The 13131-nt window shown below is 41.7% G+C and overlaps 1 protein-coding gene across 1 annotated transcript; it reads left to right on the top strand.

Moving 5' to 3' along the window:
* Positions 1-978: 978 nt before the first annotated feature.
* LOC146610152 (uncharacterized) lies at positions 979-12473 on the top strand. Its single transcript, XM_085345058.1, has 2 exons — positions 979-1068; positions 11510-12473. The coding sequence occupies exons 1-2, from the start codon at positions 1035-1037 to the stop codon at positions 12460-12462; spliced, it is 987 nt and encodes a 328-aa protein (XP_085201184.1). The 5' UTR covers positions 979-1034; the 3' UTR covers positions 12463-12473.
* Positions 12474-13131: the final 658 nt, after the last annotated feature.

Below are 13131 nucleotides of genomic sequence, written 5' to 3'. Positions count from 1 at the left end.
AGTGTGTGATGATCACTGGCAGTCACATCTAAAAATCAGACCCCAGACAGCTGTAAGGTTATCAACATCATCCAGTGAACAAATGACTATCAGTGAATGTTTCTGTGGCAACATAAAACGCAAGCTAAATTCTCAATAGGTGACCGTTTTCATCCTTCTTGAGCTTTCTTATCATCACATTAGTCACTATTTTCTTGTGTCCTTTTGTTGAACACGAAGGTCTGGATGATCAGCAGTTCTGTGACCATGAGAGGAGCTCCAGTCTCAACCAGGAGGACCCAGAGCCTCTACAGACTAAAGAGGAACAGGAGGAAATCTCCACCAATCAGGGAGGAGAGCAGCTTGCACTGAAGCAGGAGGATGAAGGGATTAATGTCTGGACCGGAGAACAGCTGGATTTGTTGTGGAAACCTGGATCACGGCTGACCAGATTTGGTATGTAAAAGTGTAATAAGCAGATTTCATAATATAGAAATGAATATGACTTATAACAAAATGTCACAAAGACACATGGCGTGCATTACCGCCTGGGATACTGCCTCACTGGAGACATGTTTTCTGTTTCAGATTTAAGTCATGTTAGCCCAGAACTGTACGCAGAATGTAGAAAAATGTTGAGACAATGAAAACTGTGGATTATTGGCCACAAGGACCAAGTTGGAGTAGTGAGCTGTACGCCTCATAAATGATGACTTTCTGCATGTAAACAGAATTCTTCTCTGTTCGCTGCATGAGAGAGAATATTTAAATATCGCTCACATATCTGAGAGACCTGCTCACAGTGTGACTTTTTTCTTGTGTGTTCTGTCCATCAAGATCTCCCACAGCAACATGATTGTAAGGAAAATGAGGATCTGGATGACCCGCAGGTCTGTAGCCAGGAAAGGAACTCCAGTCTGGACCAGCAGAACACAGATCCTCCACAGACTAAAGAGGAACAGGAGGAAATCTCCACCAATCAGGAAGGAGAGCAGCTTGCACTGAAGCAGGAAACCAAAGGCATCATCATCTGGACCGGGCAGGAGCTGGGCATCATGTGGAACCCTGAAGTAAAGTTGCACAGAATAGGTATGCAAAACTTTAATAGATAGATTCAGTTTTGTATTAAGAAATCTAACTCATGTTGGGTCCTAATCAGACCTCCAATATACTTTATAGAGGCACATGAAGAATTTAAAGACCGACTGCAATAAGGAAACTGACGTAATATTCTAAGAGCCAAAATGTCTAGCCCTCCCAGTGTCGCCCCTGTCAGGACTGTCTTATGTTGAAAATAATTGAGTACAAGAGAGAGGAAGACACCCTACAATGAGTTGAAACGTCAGCTTGTTATTTATTCCTCCATATTCATATTTGTCATTCATATGGTCACTTTGTTTGTCCCTCCAAATTGCAGTCGTCACTCCTTCGCCTGTGCTTCGCCCCTGCACCTGCAGGCACACTTACAGTGAATATCAAATTTAATAACAGGAAATTAACTAGGCATGTACTTTTCTTTCTTTTTTTGGCCACATTTTTCAAGTGACCTATATTTGACAACAGCATATAAAAAATAAAACAAAAAAAAGAACTTTAAATTATGTTTTTGGTGTGCCATCTCAATGTTTTCAGTGGCCCCCATATGGCCACCCATATGAAAAAATTCTGGAGCCGCCCCTGTACATTATGACTGAGTACATCCACTAAACCTTTTGTGGATAACATAACAATCCCCATGAGGACTGAACGATCAATTTAAAAATAAAATATATCGATTTGAAACTAAGCTTTTAGCAAACCACACAACACTATGATAGGTGTGTCCTTGTGCCATGTGTTTCTGGGTCTTTCTTCTTCTTTCCCTTTGGATTCCAGCACAAGGCCTGTGTAGTGATGTTATTGGTGGACTTCCTGATTGTGTGGCCAATCCAGCACCACTTTCTCTCAGAACTGTATTGCTATTGGTTTCTGGTTTGTACTTGTCCACAGTTTGTAATCCTCTCTGGCCACTGGATACGGAGGATTTGTTTTAAGCAGCTGCTGATGAATGTCTGCAACATACAAAGCGCTGTCTTTGCTTCATGTTTACGAGCTATAGAGAAGTATAGGTGTGACCCTGATTTTAAAAATGCTCAGCTTCAGAATCAGAATACTTTATTCATCCCGAGGGAAATTAGGGTTACAGCAGGCAGCACGCTAATGGCGCATGCGCACTTACAAAGGAACCTTCTGACCAACTTTACACAAACATCACATTGGGCAGACATGGACATTATGGACAATGCTGGGCATCCTCTGCACACGGCCATTAACAACCAGAAGAGTCTGTTCAGTGACAGGTTGCTTCTCCCAAAGACAAGAACTAACAGACTTAAAAACTCCTTTGTCCCACACGCCATCAGACTGTTTAACTCCTCCCTGGAGGGGAGAGGGAGGGGAAACAGGAGGACAAAGGAGGGGGGAACAACTAAGCTGTAGTGCCTCTTCACCTCACTGTGCAATACCTTTTGTGCAATACTTTTGTAAATAGTCAACGGTGCAATAGACTCAATACTTGAAATGTGCAATTCACTTGTATTTTTATTTTTATTCCTATTTATTCTATTTATCCCCTTCGTATATTTTATTTATATTGTCTCTGTATTTATATATATGTGTGTGTGTGTGTGTGTGTGTGTGTGTGTGTGTGTGTGTGTGTGTGTGTGTGTGTATATATATATATATATATATATATATATATATATATATATATAATATTCTGTAACTCTGTAACTTCTGTCGGTGCTGTGCTTTTTTGGAAATCGAATTTCCCAGAGGAACCCACCCGAGGGATTAATAAAGTTCTATCTAATCTAATCTAATCTAACATGTCAGAAAGGTAGGCTGATAGGAAAAAACAACGAAAATACACTACATGAGGTAAGAGGAGGAGAAAAAAAACTCCACTCAGACTGAGCTCCTAGTGGGAGAACAGTTTGATAACAGAAAAAACACCTCAGCACAAAAGCACATGACTATCAATACACCATAGAAACACAAGACAAGCAACAGGGGCGGGTAAAGGGTAAGAGAGAGCCGGTGTAGACAGCGCATCCGGTCCTGCAGCATCTGTGCTGGTCCAGTTGACTGCTATCTTCCCCGGTAGGGCACAAGCATCGAAGGCGTTGGAAAGGGAGAGGGGATGAGTGAGTGCTTATCAGTGTAAGTGTGTGTGTCTGCGTGTCCATAGTTTAGTTGAGACAGTGTCCTTCGGCCTATCAGGCTAAGTAAACAGTCCTCCAGCCAATCCAGGTGTCCTTGCATGGGATGGGAAGAATAGCCGTAACACAGCTTGGTGAAATTTCTGACCTCTTGAGTTTCAAACATTTTTTAAAATGATGTTGTTTATTTTTTCTTACTTTTTTTTACACTAAATTTACTAACCCAAGGTGTTATTCACCCCTACTGAGATTTTCAAAGGTCGTCAGCTCAATTCTCCTGCTTTTGTTGTGCAAACCACCCATTATCTTTGAGGCCTGGCACGTTTACTCAGAGTAGCTCAGATCCAAGGCAGGCCAAACCTCTGTGTTACAACCTTCAGAAATGCCTGCCGTATCTATACAAAATATCCCACACATTGACTGACCTGCAAATGTGTAAGACACATTCACAATATATGGAAACACAAGTCTGTTTTATTTATAAAAAATTGTGTGAAAACAGAATGAAAAGTTGCTAATACAATGACATGAGTGACATGTGTGATCTCCCCAGCGTTGCATGTTCTCTCCTTTGCCTGTTCATGTAAAAATAGCAAAACATAAAAAATTAATTCTGTCCCTCAGTTCCAGGTTGGTTCATCTCTTCATCTTTCTGCCTTTTGTCTTAGGTTACTCTCCCACACAGTCTGTCTGTCTGTGTCATAGTCTGTTTGCAGCATTCAGCAATGCAGTTCCTTGACTCTCACCACAGATCTTCCATTGTGACTGTGTATGTGAGGGAGTGGCATTGCATTACTTCAGCACAGTGCTGTGCATAAAAGCAGACAGCCCAGGCTGGAGAATCATTTCTTCTTCGCATTTCTGACAAGGCACATCAGGATGGCCTCTGTATCACTGCCTCACAGGAAGAACATCTGCGCGCAACAGGCGCGCATCCATTTCCTTGCTTCAGGAAATGGATGAAGCAGACTCTGATGGAGGAGAGGTTTCATTTGTCCAGCAGGCCACTGATACCTCCTCAGAAGAATCTAAAAAGGAGACGGAACAAGAACCCAACATGCCTCCATGGAAGAGGCACCGTGGTACTGGGAAGCCCAGTCTGAGCCACACGGCAAAAGACGGCACTGTGTGGGTAGAGGAGGACATTGGAATGCCCAGTGCAGTAGCAAATCGCTCGTGCTTCACTCGTGCTGGACCCACAGAGTCTGCTAAGGTCTGTCATTGCCATAGTACGTAGGGCTGCTCAATTAATCGAATTTTAATCACGATTACGATCTGGGCTTTCAACGATCATTAAAAATGACTGAGCCGATTATTAGCCCCTCCCTAATTTATCCGCGACACCTTAAAGGCCGGTCCGTGAAAATATTGTCGGGCATAAACTGGTCCGTGGCGCAAAAAAGGTTGGAGACCGCTGATTAAGAGGACCCGAGGGAAGCTCGGAAAGCTAAGCAGAAGTTATTTGGAGAGTGACTGCCGTTGGTTGAAAAGAGAGTTTAAAAAAAAACAAACTTCAGTGGTGTTGCACACTATTTTATATTATTTTTTTAAAGTCATTGTTAACCCTTTAAAGCCGGTCAGAGCAGCACGCTCCGTTTTGCGTAACTATTTTTAAATCCCTGTAGAACCTGAACCGTGTAAGCTAGCGCAATAATTTGTTTTGCATATGAAACCGGAGGAGTTGTACTTACATCTGATGCCATCAGCTTGTCCTCGGTCACGGTTTCGTTCCACATATAGCTTTGCAAAAATTGCATAAAAAGCGCTTGCAGGAACAAAAACATAATATTCCAGAAACACGCTTTGCCGTTCCTATCAGCTGTTCGTAACACTTCCCACAGTGAAATGATGCACATGCTGTTTTCTTTGCAAATTTGCATCATAGGATTGTTTTTTGTTTTTCCTGCAGTATATAAAAATTGCTGTATCTCCAAAATAAAACTATGAAGACACTCAAAATAAATTTCCTGTGGTGGGAAACTATTTTTTGCAACTTTATTGTATTTAAAGTTTTGAGGGATAAGCCCCTTAAATTTCTCCAAGTAGAAATATACAGTGGGGCAAAAAAGTATTTAGTCAGCCACCGACTGTGCAAGTTCCCCCACTTAAAATGATGACAGAGGTCAGTAATTTGCACCAGAGGTACACTTCAACTGTGAGAGACAGAATGTGAAAAAAAAATCCATGAATTCACATGGTAGGATTTGTAAAGAATTTCTTCGTAAATTAGGGTGGAAAATAAGTATTTGGTCACCTCAAACAAGGAAAATCTCTGGCTCTCACAGACCTGTAACGTCTTCTGTAAGAAGCTTTTCCGTCCCCCACTCGTTACCTGTATGAATGGCACCTGTTTGAACTCATCATCTGTATAAAAGACACCTGTCCACAGCCTCAAACAGTCAGACTCCAAACGCCGCCATGGCCAAGACCAAAGAGCTTTCGAAGGACACCAGGAAAAGTATTGTAGACTTGCACCAGACTGGGAAGAGTGAATCTACAATAGGCAAGCAGCTTGGTGTGAAAAAATCAACTGTGGGAGCAATCATCAGAAAATGGAAGACATACAAGACCACTGATAATCTCCCTCGATCTGGGGCTCCACGCAAGATCTCATCCCGTGGGGTCAAAATGATCATGAGAACGGTGAGCAAAGATCCCAGAACCACACGGGGGGACCTGGTGAATGACCTGCAGAGAGCTGGGACCAAAGTAACAAAGGTCACCATCAGTAACACACTACAACGGCAGGGAATCAAATCCCGCAGTGCCAGACGTGTTCCGCTGCTGAAGCCAGTGCATGTCCAGGCCCGTCTGAAGTTTGCCAGAGAGCACATGGATGATACAGCAGAGGATTGGGAGAATGTCATGTGGTCAGATGAAACCAAAGTAGAACTTTTTGGTATAAACTCAACTCGTCGTGTTTGGAGGAAGAAGAATACTGAGTTGCATCCCAAGAACACCATACCTACTGTGAAGCATGGGGGTGGAAACATCATGCTATGGGGCTGTTTTTCTGCCAAGGGGACAGGACGACTGATCCGTGTTAAGGACAGAATGAATGGGGCCATGTATCGTGAGATTTTGAGCCAAAACCTCCTTCCATCAGTGAGAACTTTGAAGATGAAACGAGGCTGGGTCTTCCAACATGACAATGATCCAAAACACACCGCCCGGGCAACAAAGGAGTGGCTCCGTAAGAAGCATTTGAAAGTCCTGGAGTGGCCTAGCCAGTCTCCAGACCTCAACCCCATAGAAAATCTGTGGCGGAAGTTGAAAGTCCGTGTTGCTCGGCGACAGCCCCAAAACATCACTGCTCTCGAGAAGATCTGCATGGAGGAATGGGCCAAAATACCAGCTACTGTGTGTGCAAACCTGGTAGAGACCTATAGTAAACGTTTGACCTCTGTTATTGCCAACAAAGGTTATGTTACAAAGTATTGAGTTGTATTTTTGTTATTGACCAAATACTTATTTTCCACCCTGATTTACCAATAAATTCTTTACAAATCCTACCATGTGGATTCATGGATTTTTTTTTCACATTCTGTCTCTCACAGTTGAAGTGTACCTCTGGTGCAAATTACTGACCTCTGTCATCATTTTAGGTGGGGGAACTTGCACGATTGGTGGCTGACTAAATACTTTTTTGCCCCACTGTATTTGTGTGGGCTGAGATTTTACTTTCAAAGAAAACACAGTAATGATCAGATAAGCCCACATCAGACACAGTAATGTTTGAAATGCTCAGGCTCTTGGAGATCAGTAGGTCAAGAGTGTGTCCTCTATTATGTGTGGCCTCTGTTACATGCTGAGTCAGCCCAAAGTTGCCCAGAGTGTTACTCAGGTCTTTAGTCCCTTTGTCCTGAGGGTTGTCCACATGGATGTTAAAATCCCCAACAATAATTACACAGTCGAAATCAACACAGATCACAGACAGCAGTTCACTGAGGTCATTAAAAAAGTCTGTGCAGTATTTGGGAGGCCTGTAAACATTAAGAAACACAACTTTGGACGGGGCCTTCAGCTGTAAAGCCACATATTCAAAAGACTGAAAACTTCCAGGAGATAGCTGCTTACATTGAAATGATTCATTAAATAAGACAGCAACCCCTCCTCCTCTCCTGCTCACCCTGGCCTCACTGATAAAACTGTAGTTAGGAGGGGTCGTCTCGATGAGAACAGCTCCACTAAGCGAGTCATGGACTAAAGTAAAACAGTATGTTGGATGTGCCATGCAATGCTCAATTACATGGGTGGGAACTAGTGTGTTAGCGCAGTTAGCTCGTTAACGTGTTGGCCGTCTAGCCCCATGCACGGGGCGATCGGTGGTAGCTCGTTAACGGAGATTTGCCGTGTTGTGGCGTTAAGGTCATTTCAACGAGATTAACCTGAAAGCACTAGTGGGAACACAACGACTATGACTGCACATTTACGCCGACATCATCCTAGTGCAAAGACAAAAACAACAAGCATGCTACTAACTATAGCCGAGTCATTTAGACAGCTGTTAGCACATGATTCTCCTTATGGGGACCTGATATGTTTAATATGCTGCTGAGAATATAGCCCAGAAGAAGCGGATAGTATAGCTTTTATTTTGGAAAGAGACATTTCTCTGTAATAAACTCTCTTTTCCAAAGATGAGTGATTCCTCAATCAGATACAGGGCTCGCAAAATCGCTAGCCCGACATCCTGGGGCTAGCAATTTTTTCAGTCGGGCTACCAAAATCTATCTCTGCCCTGCCCGTCGGGCTATTGTAGGAAGGAAAAATATATGTCAATGCTTTTGCATTCTTTCAGAAATGTAGCTGGGTAATTATGTCATTGGCATCGGTGAGCCACTGTCAATATGTGACATATTGAAATCCCGTTTGAATTTGCGCTTGTTTTTTTGCTTTCACTTTGCAATTTTACAGGTCACCAGAGAACTTCAATCTATACATCTAAAAACCACAGACCAGGCGAGAAATTTGGGTGTAGTGATGGATGCAGACCTAAACTTAGAAAAACACATTAAGACAATAACAAAATCAGCTTACTATCACCTCAAGAATATTTCAAGGATAAAAGATCTGATGTCTCAACAGGACCTGGAAAAACTAGTCCATGCATTCATCTTTAGTAGGCTTGATTACTGTAACAGCATCTTTACAGGTCTACCTAAAAAATCAGTCAGACAACTACAGCTCATTCAGAACTCTGCTGCTCGAGTCCTCACTAAGACCAAAAAAGTGGACCACATCAGTCCAGCTCTGAGGTCTTTACACTGGCTGCCTGTCCGTCAGAGGATAGACTTTAAAGTTCTGATGCTGGCCTATAAAGCTCTGAATGGTTTAGGACCAAAATACATCAGTGACCTCCTAACCCAGTATGAACCTTCCAGATCCCTCAGGTCATCTGGATCCGGTCTTTTATCAGTTCTCAGAGTCAGAACCAGACACGGAGAAGCTGCATTCAGCTTTTATGCTCCTTATATCTGGAACAAACTCCCAGAAAGCCTCAGATCAGCTGAAACACTCAGTTTATTTAAATCCAGGTTGAAGACTCACCTGTTCTCAGCTGCATTTGAATAAAGCACCAAATCCACACTTTTAAGCTTAAATTTCAAAACTTACACTAACTACTGATCTTATCTATTTCTGATTTTATCTGTCTTGATTTTATATACTGTTTTGTTTGTTTGTTAATTAGTTAAGCTTAAATTTCAAAACTTACATTAACTACTGATTTTATCTACTGTTCTGATTTTATCTGTTTTGATTTTATATACTGTTTTGTTTGTTTGTTTGTTTGTTAAGTGGGATTAGAGCTCTGGGTAGCTCCCCAGCTGGGTCTAGACTGGGTCTAGAGAGTATTTTAAATTCGGGGAATTTAAAACAGAAAGTAGCTCGTCCACATAAGGACTGGTAGCTCCCCTTACGATAAGGGTTCAGATCGCGCGAACAGGTGTGGGATTAGAGCTCTGGGTAGCTCCCCAACTGGGTCTAGACTGGGTCTAGAGAGTACTTTAAATTCAGGGAATTTAAAATAGAAAGTAGCTCGTCCACAGAAGGACTGGTAGCTCCCCTTACGATAAGGGTTCAGATCGCGCGAACAGGTGTGAAATGTGTGTGTTTAGTTAGTTTGTTTGTTTGCTTGTTTTAATCAATTTTAAATCATGCTTTTTATTTGTTTTTGTTTCTAATGTCTCTGTAAAGCACTTTGAATCACCTTGTTGTTGAATTGTGCTATACAAATAAATTTGCCTTGCCTTGCCTTGCCTTGCCTTGCTTACCTTCAGGGTCATACGTCACATGAAAACCAAAATAATTCCAAACGCCAGATCTGAATGAGGGTGGGGGAGGTTCATGTTGCAAGGAGAGCTTAACTTCTGTCTTGCTAGCTTGCCCTGCGCTCTTCATTCTGACTATGCTGTCTGTGTTGAGCGCTCAGTGGATCTGCGTTCGACTACTCCGCCTAGGCTGCACTGTCGAGCGCAGATCCACTGAGCGCTCCACACAGACAGCATAGTCAGAAGGAAGAGCACAGGGCAAGCTAGCGAGACAGAAGTTAAGCTCTCCTTGCAACAGGCAAATTGACCCTCATTCAGATCTGGCGTTTGGAATTATTTTGGTTTTCATGTGACGTATGACCCTGAAGGTAAGCGAGTCATGGACTAAAGTAAAACAGTATGTTGGATGTGCCACGCAATGCTCAATTACATGGGTGTGAACTAGTGTGTTAGCGCAGTTAGCTCGTTAACGTGTTGGCCGTCTAGCCCCATGCACGGAGCGATCGGCGGTAGCTCGTTAACGGAGATTTGCCGTGTTGTGGCGTTAAGGTCATTTGAACGAGATTAACCTGAAAGCACTAGTGGGAACACAACGAATATGACTGCACATTTACACCGACATCATCCTAGTGCAAAGACAAAAACAACAAGCATGCTACTAACTTTAGCCGAGTCATTTAGACAGCTGTTAGCACATGATTCTCCTTATGCTGCTGAGAATATAGCCCAGAAGAAGCGGATAGTATAGCTTTTATTTTGGAAAGAGCCATTTCTCTGTAATAAACTCTCTTTTCCAAAGATGAGTGATTCCTCACCAATTCCTCTGACATCGTCTTATTAATCGTTAGCTTACTATGCAAACATGACAAGTGAAATCTCCCGCAGCTTAAACATGTGAGAGGTTGATCGCGCAGAGAATCGCTGAGCTTATGTGAGTGCGCGTGTAAAAGCATTTCAGTTCTGCTGAGCCAAATAAGACAGGTCAGGGTGAAGAAGTGACAGCCAAATAAAAGCTTACCACAAAACGGAGAAGTTATGACAAATCAGACTATAAGGCAAAAAGAAAGTGCAGCTTTATGGTTTCATGGACAAAATAATTTCTGTGGCTGCAATATGACGAGCTATATAACCAGGGCTGCACATAAGTGGTCCACAGGTGCGCATTCGCTGTCAAAATAAAAAACGCGCACAAGGGTTAGGGTTAAATTTAAAAACTGTACTTTTGAGTTAAAATATATATTTATAATTTTAATAAATGACAAATTAAAAAGGCATGAACATTTTTTTTTGTATCGAAAAAATATCGAACCGTGACACCAAAGTATCGAACCGAACCGAACCGTGAATTTTGTGTATCGTTGCACCCCTAATATATATATATTGGGGGTGCTAGTAGGTGTTAGGTTCAGGGAATTTACGCAAATTTGCACGGGGTTAGTAAATCTAGTGGTAGGGACTTGCACCAAGAAAAAAGTCAGTATTTCTAGTGTTAACCATAATGTAAACCAACAAGAGGCCACCAGACAGGAAAACATACAAAGAGACTTTAAGAGAATGCTAACTGCCCCAACAGTACTGACCTAAGCCTAATCTTAAAAGTAGAGAGGGTATCTGTCTTCCGAATCCAAATTGGCAGCTGTTTTCACAGAAGAGGGACCTGAAAGGTGAAGGTTCTACCTGCCATTCTCCCCAACTTTCAGGTAATGAATGGTTAATCTAAAAAATAAACAAAAAAATACTGCAGTGAGTGTCCTGTAAAGTTTTTAACTAATTTTAAATAAACTTTTAAATGTTTTGTGCACTTTGATTAAAAATTTTCAGGGATACGACTTTGTTTTGTTTGATTATATATCGTCTTTATTTTCTCATCGTAGATGGTCTGTTTATATTATTTGTAGAGTTTGTAAATGAGCAGCCAAAATGGTTTTCACTGAGTCAGCAAAACTGTTTCTCCCCACAACATGATTTTCATTGGTATATCTAAGCAACATGCTTACCATGTGGAGATTTGCTAATGGTTAAGGCAAAAAATGTATGCTTTTTGATCTGTCCCTTCAGATTTTCCACAACATGACTGTAAGGATGTGGAGGGGCTCACAAATCAGCAGGTCTGTAACCAGGAGAAGAACTCCAGTTTAGGCCAGGAGGATCCTTCACAGATTAAAGGGGAACAGGAGGAACTCAGTACCACTGAAGAGGAAAAACCGCTTGTACTAATGCAGGAGACTGCAAATTTTCCATCTCGTGAAAAAAGTGACCACAGTGAATCAGAACCATGCTGTGACCAGTGCCTTTCTCACAACTCTTCTGACACAGATGAGGATGAAAGCAAGGATGGTAACTCACACAGAAATAAGTCGGAGCAAATCGTATCAGGCTTGTCAGTTCAAAATTCCAAGACAGCTAAGTTATGTAGAACCTGTGGGAAAAGATTTATTTGGAAGTCAGACTTAACTAAACACATGCGAATTCACACAGGCGAGAAGCCACATTGCTGTAGTAGTTGTGGGAAAAGATTTACTAGGAAGAGTCACTTGAATATGCACATGCAAATTCACACAGGTGATAAGCCACATTGCTGTAGCACCTGTGGGAAAAGATTTACTAGGAAGAGTCACTTGAAGAGACACATGCAAATTCACACAGGTGATAAGCCACATTGCTGTAGTAGTTGTGGGAAAAGATTTCATGTAAAATCAAATTTGAAAACACACATGCGAATTCACACAGGCGAGAAGCCACATTGCTGTAGTAGTTGTGGGAAAAGATTTACTGTGAAGGGTCATTTGAATATGCACATGCGAATTCACACAGGCGAGAAGCCACATTGCTGTAGCACCTGTGGGAAAAGATTTACTAGGAAGAGTCACTTGAATATACACATGCGAATTCACACAGGTGAGAAGCCACATTGCTGTAGCACCTGTGGGAAAAGATTTACTAGGAAGAGTCACTTGAATATGCACATGCGAATTCACACAGGTGAGAAGCCACATTCTGTATTACTTTAGTACAGTTGAAAATGCATTTCGGAAACCATCCTACATGCTAAGTTTCATTCTTAGAAAATGGTGATGGCAGATCACATAAACAGTGTTTGGATCATTTAAAAATGAGCATTCGGGAAAAAAAACTTCATTTTGAAAAGGTTTTCAGAAGCTCAGTTTCTTTTTTCACACATGGACAAGAAAAAGTGTTTGTCTCGCAACATGAAATGTTTGCACCTTTATCACATTTTCTGACATCATTTTTTATTGTTTATGGGCTTTGTCTTTACTGAAGTTTCTTCATTTTCTTTGGCATGGCCTCAACAGTGCTTGAGATATTTTTGGGTCTTGACATAAAAGAACTATTTCTCAGAATCACACTTGGAAATATCAGTTTAAAAAAACTACCCGTGTACATGCGGTAGCCTTTATTGAAATCAGTTTTTTCTCTGAAGTTCACAGTTTGAAGGTGTTTAAAGCATGAGACAGTTTACTAACTGTACACTGTTCGCTAACTTGCACACTGCCAGAACTCCTGTTGGGATTTTGTTTTTGTTTTTAATGAATTTATACACTAGATTGACATTAATGGGAAGTGCTTTGTAGATGGAAAGGGAATATTTTAGGGAATGACAATGTTAGGCGGTTGATTCAAGTTCTCGTATTGTTTGTGACCCATATACTTAGGTCATT

Source organism: Diplotaxodon limnothrissa, linkage group LG20, assembly GCF_057381915.1.
Source record: "Diplotaxodon limnothrissa isolate DT_005_m linkage group LG20, D_limnothrissa_male_GT1.1, whole genome shotgun sequence".
Lineage (NCBI taxonomy): Eukaryota > Metazoa > Chordata > Actinopteri > Cichliformes > Cichlidae > Diplotaxodon > Diplotaxodon limnothrissa.
The sequence above is the reverse complement of the archived record's forward strand: the minus strand, read 5'-3'. Positions and strand labels throughout refer to the sequence as shown.

Excerpts from the sequence above, each read along its gene's own strand:
- LOC146610152 (XM_085345058.1), top strand. The coding sequence starts at position 1,035 with ATGTGGAACCCTGAAGTAAAGTTGCACAGAATAG. Across the intron at positions 1,069-11,509 it reads AGTAAAGTTGCACAGAATAG|ATTTTCCACAACATGACTGT; the intron begins GTATGCAAAACT and ends CTGTCCCTTCAG.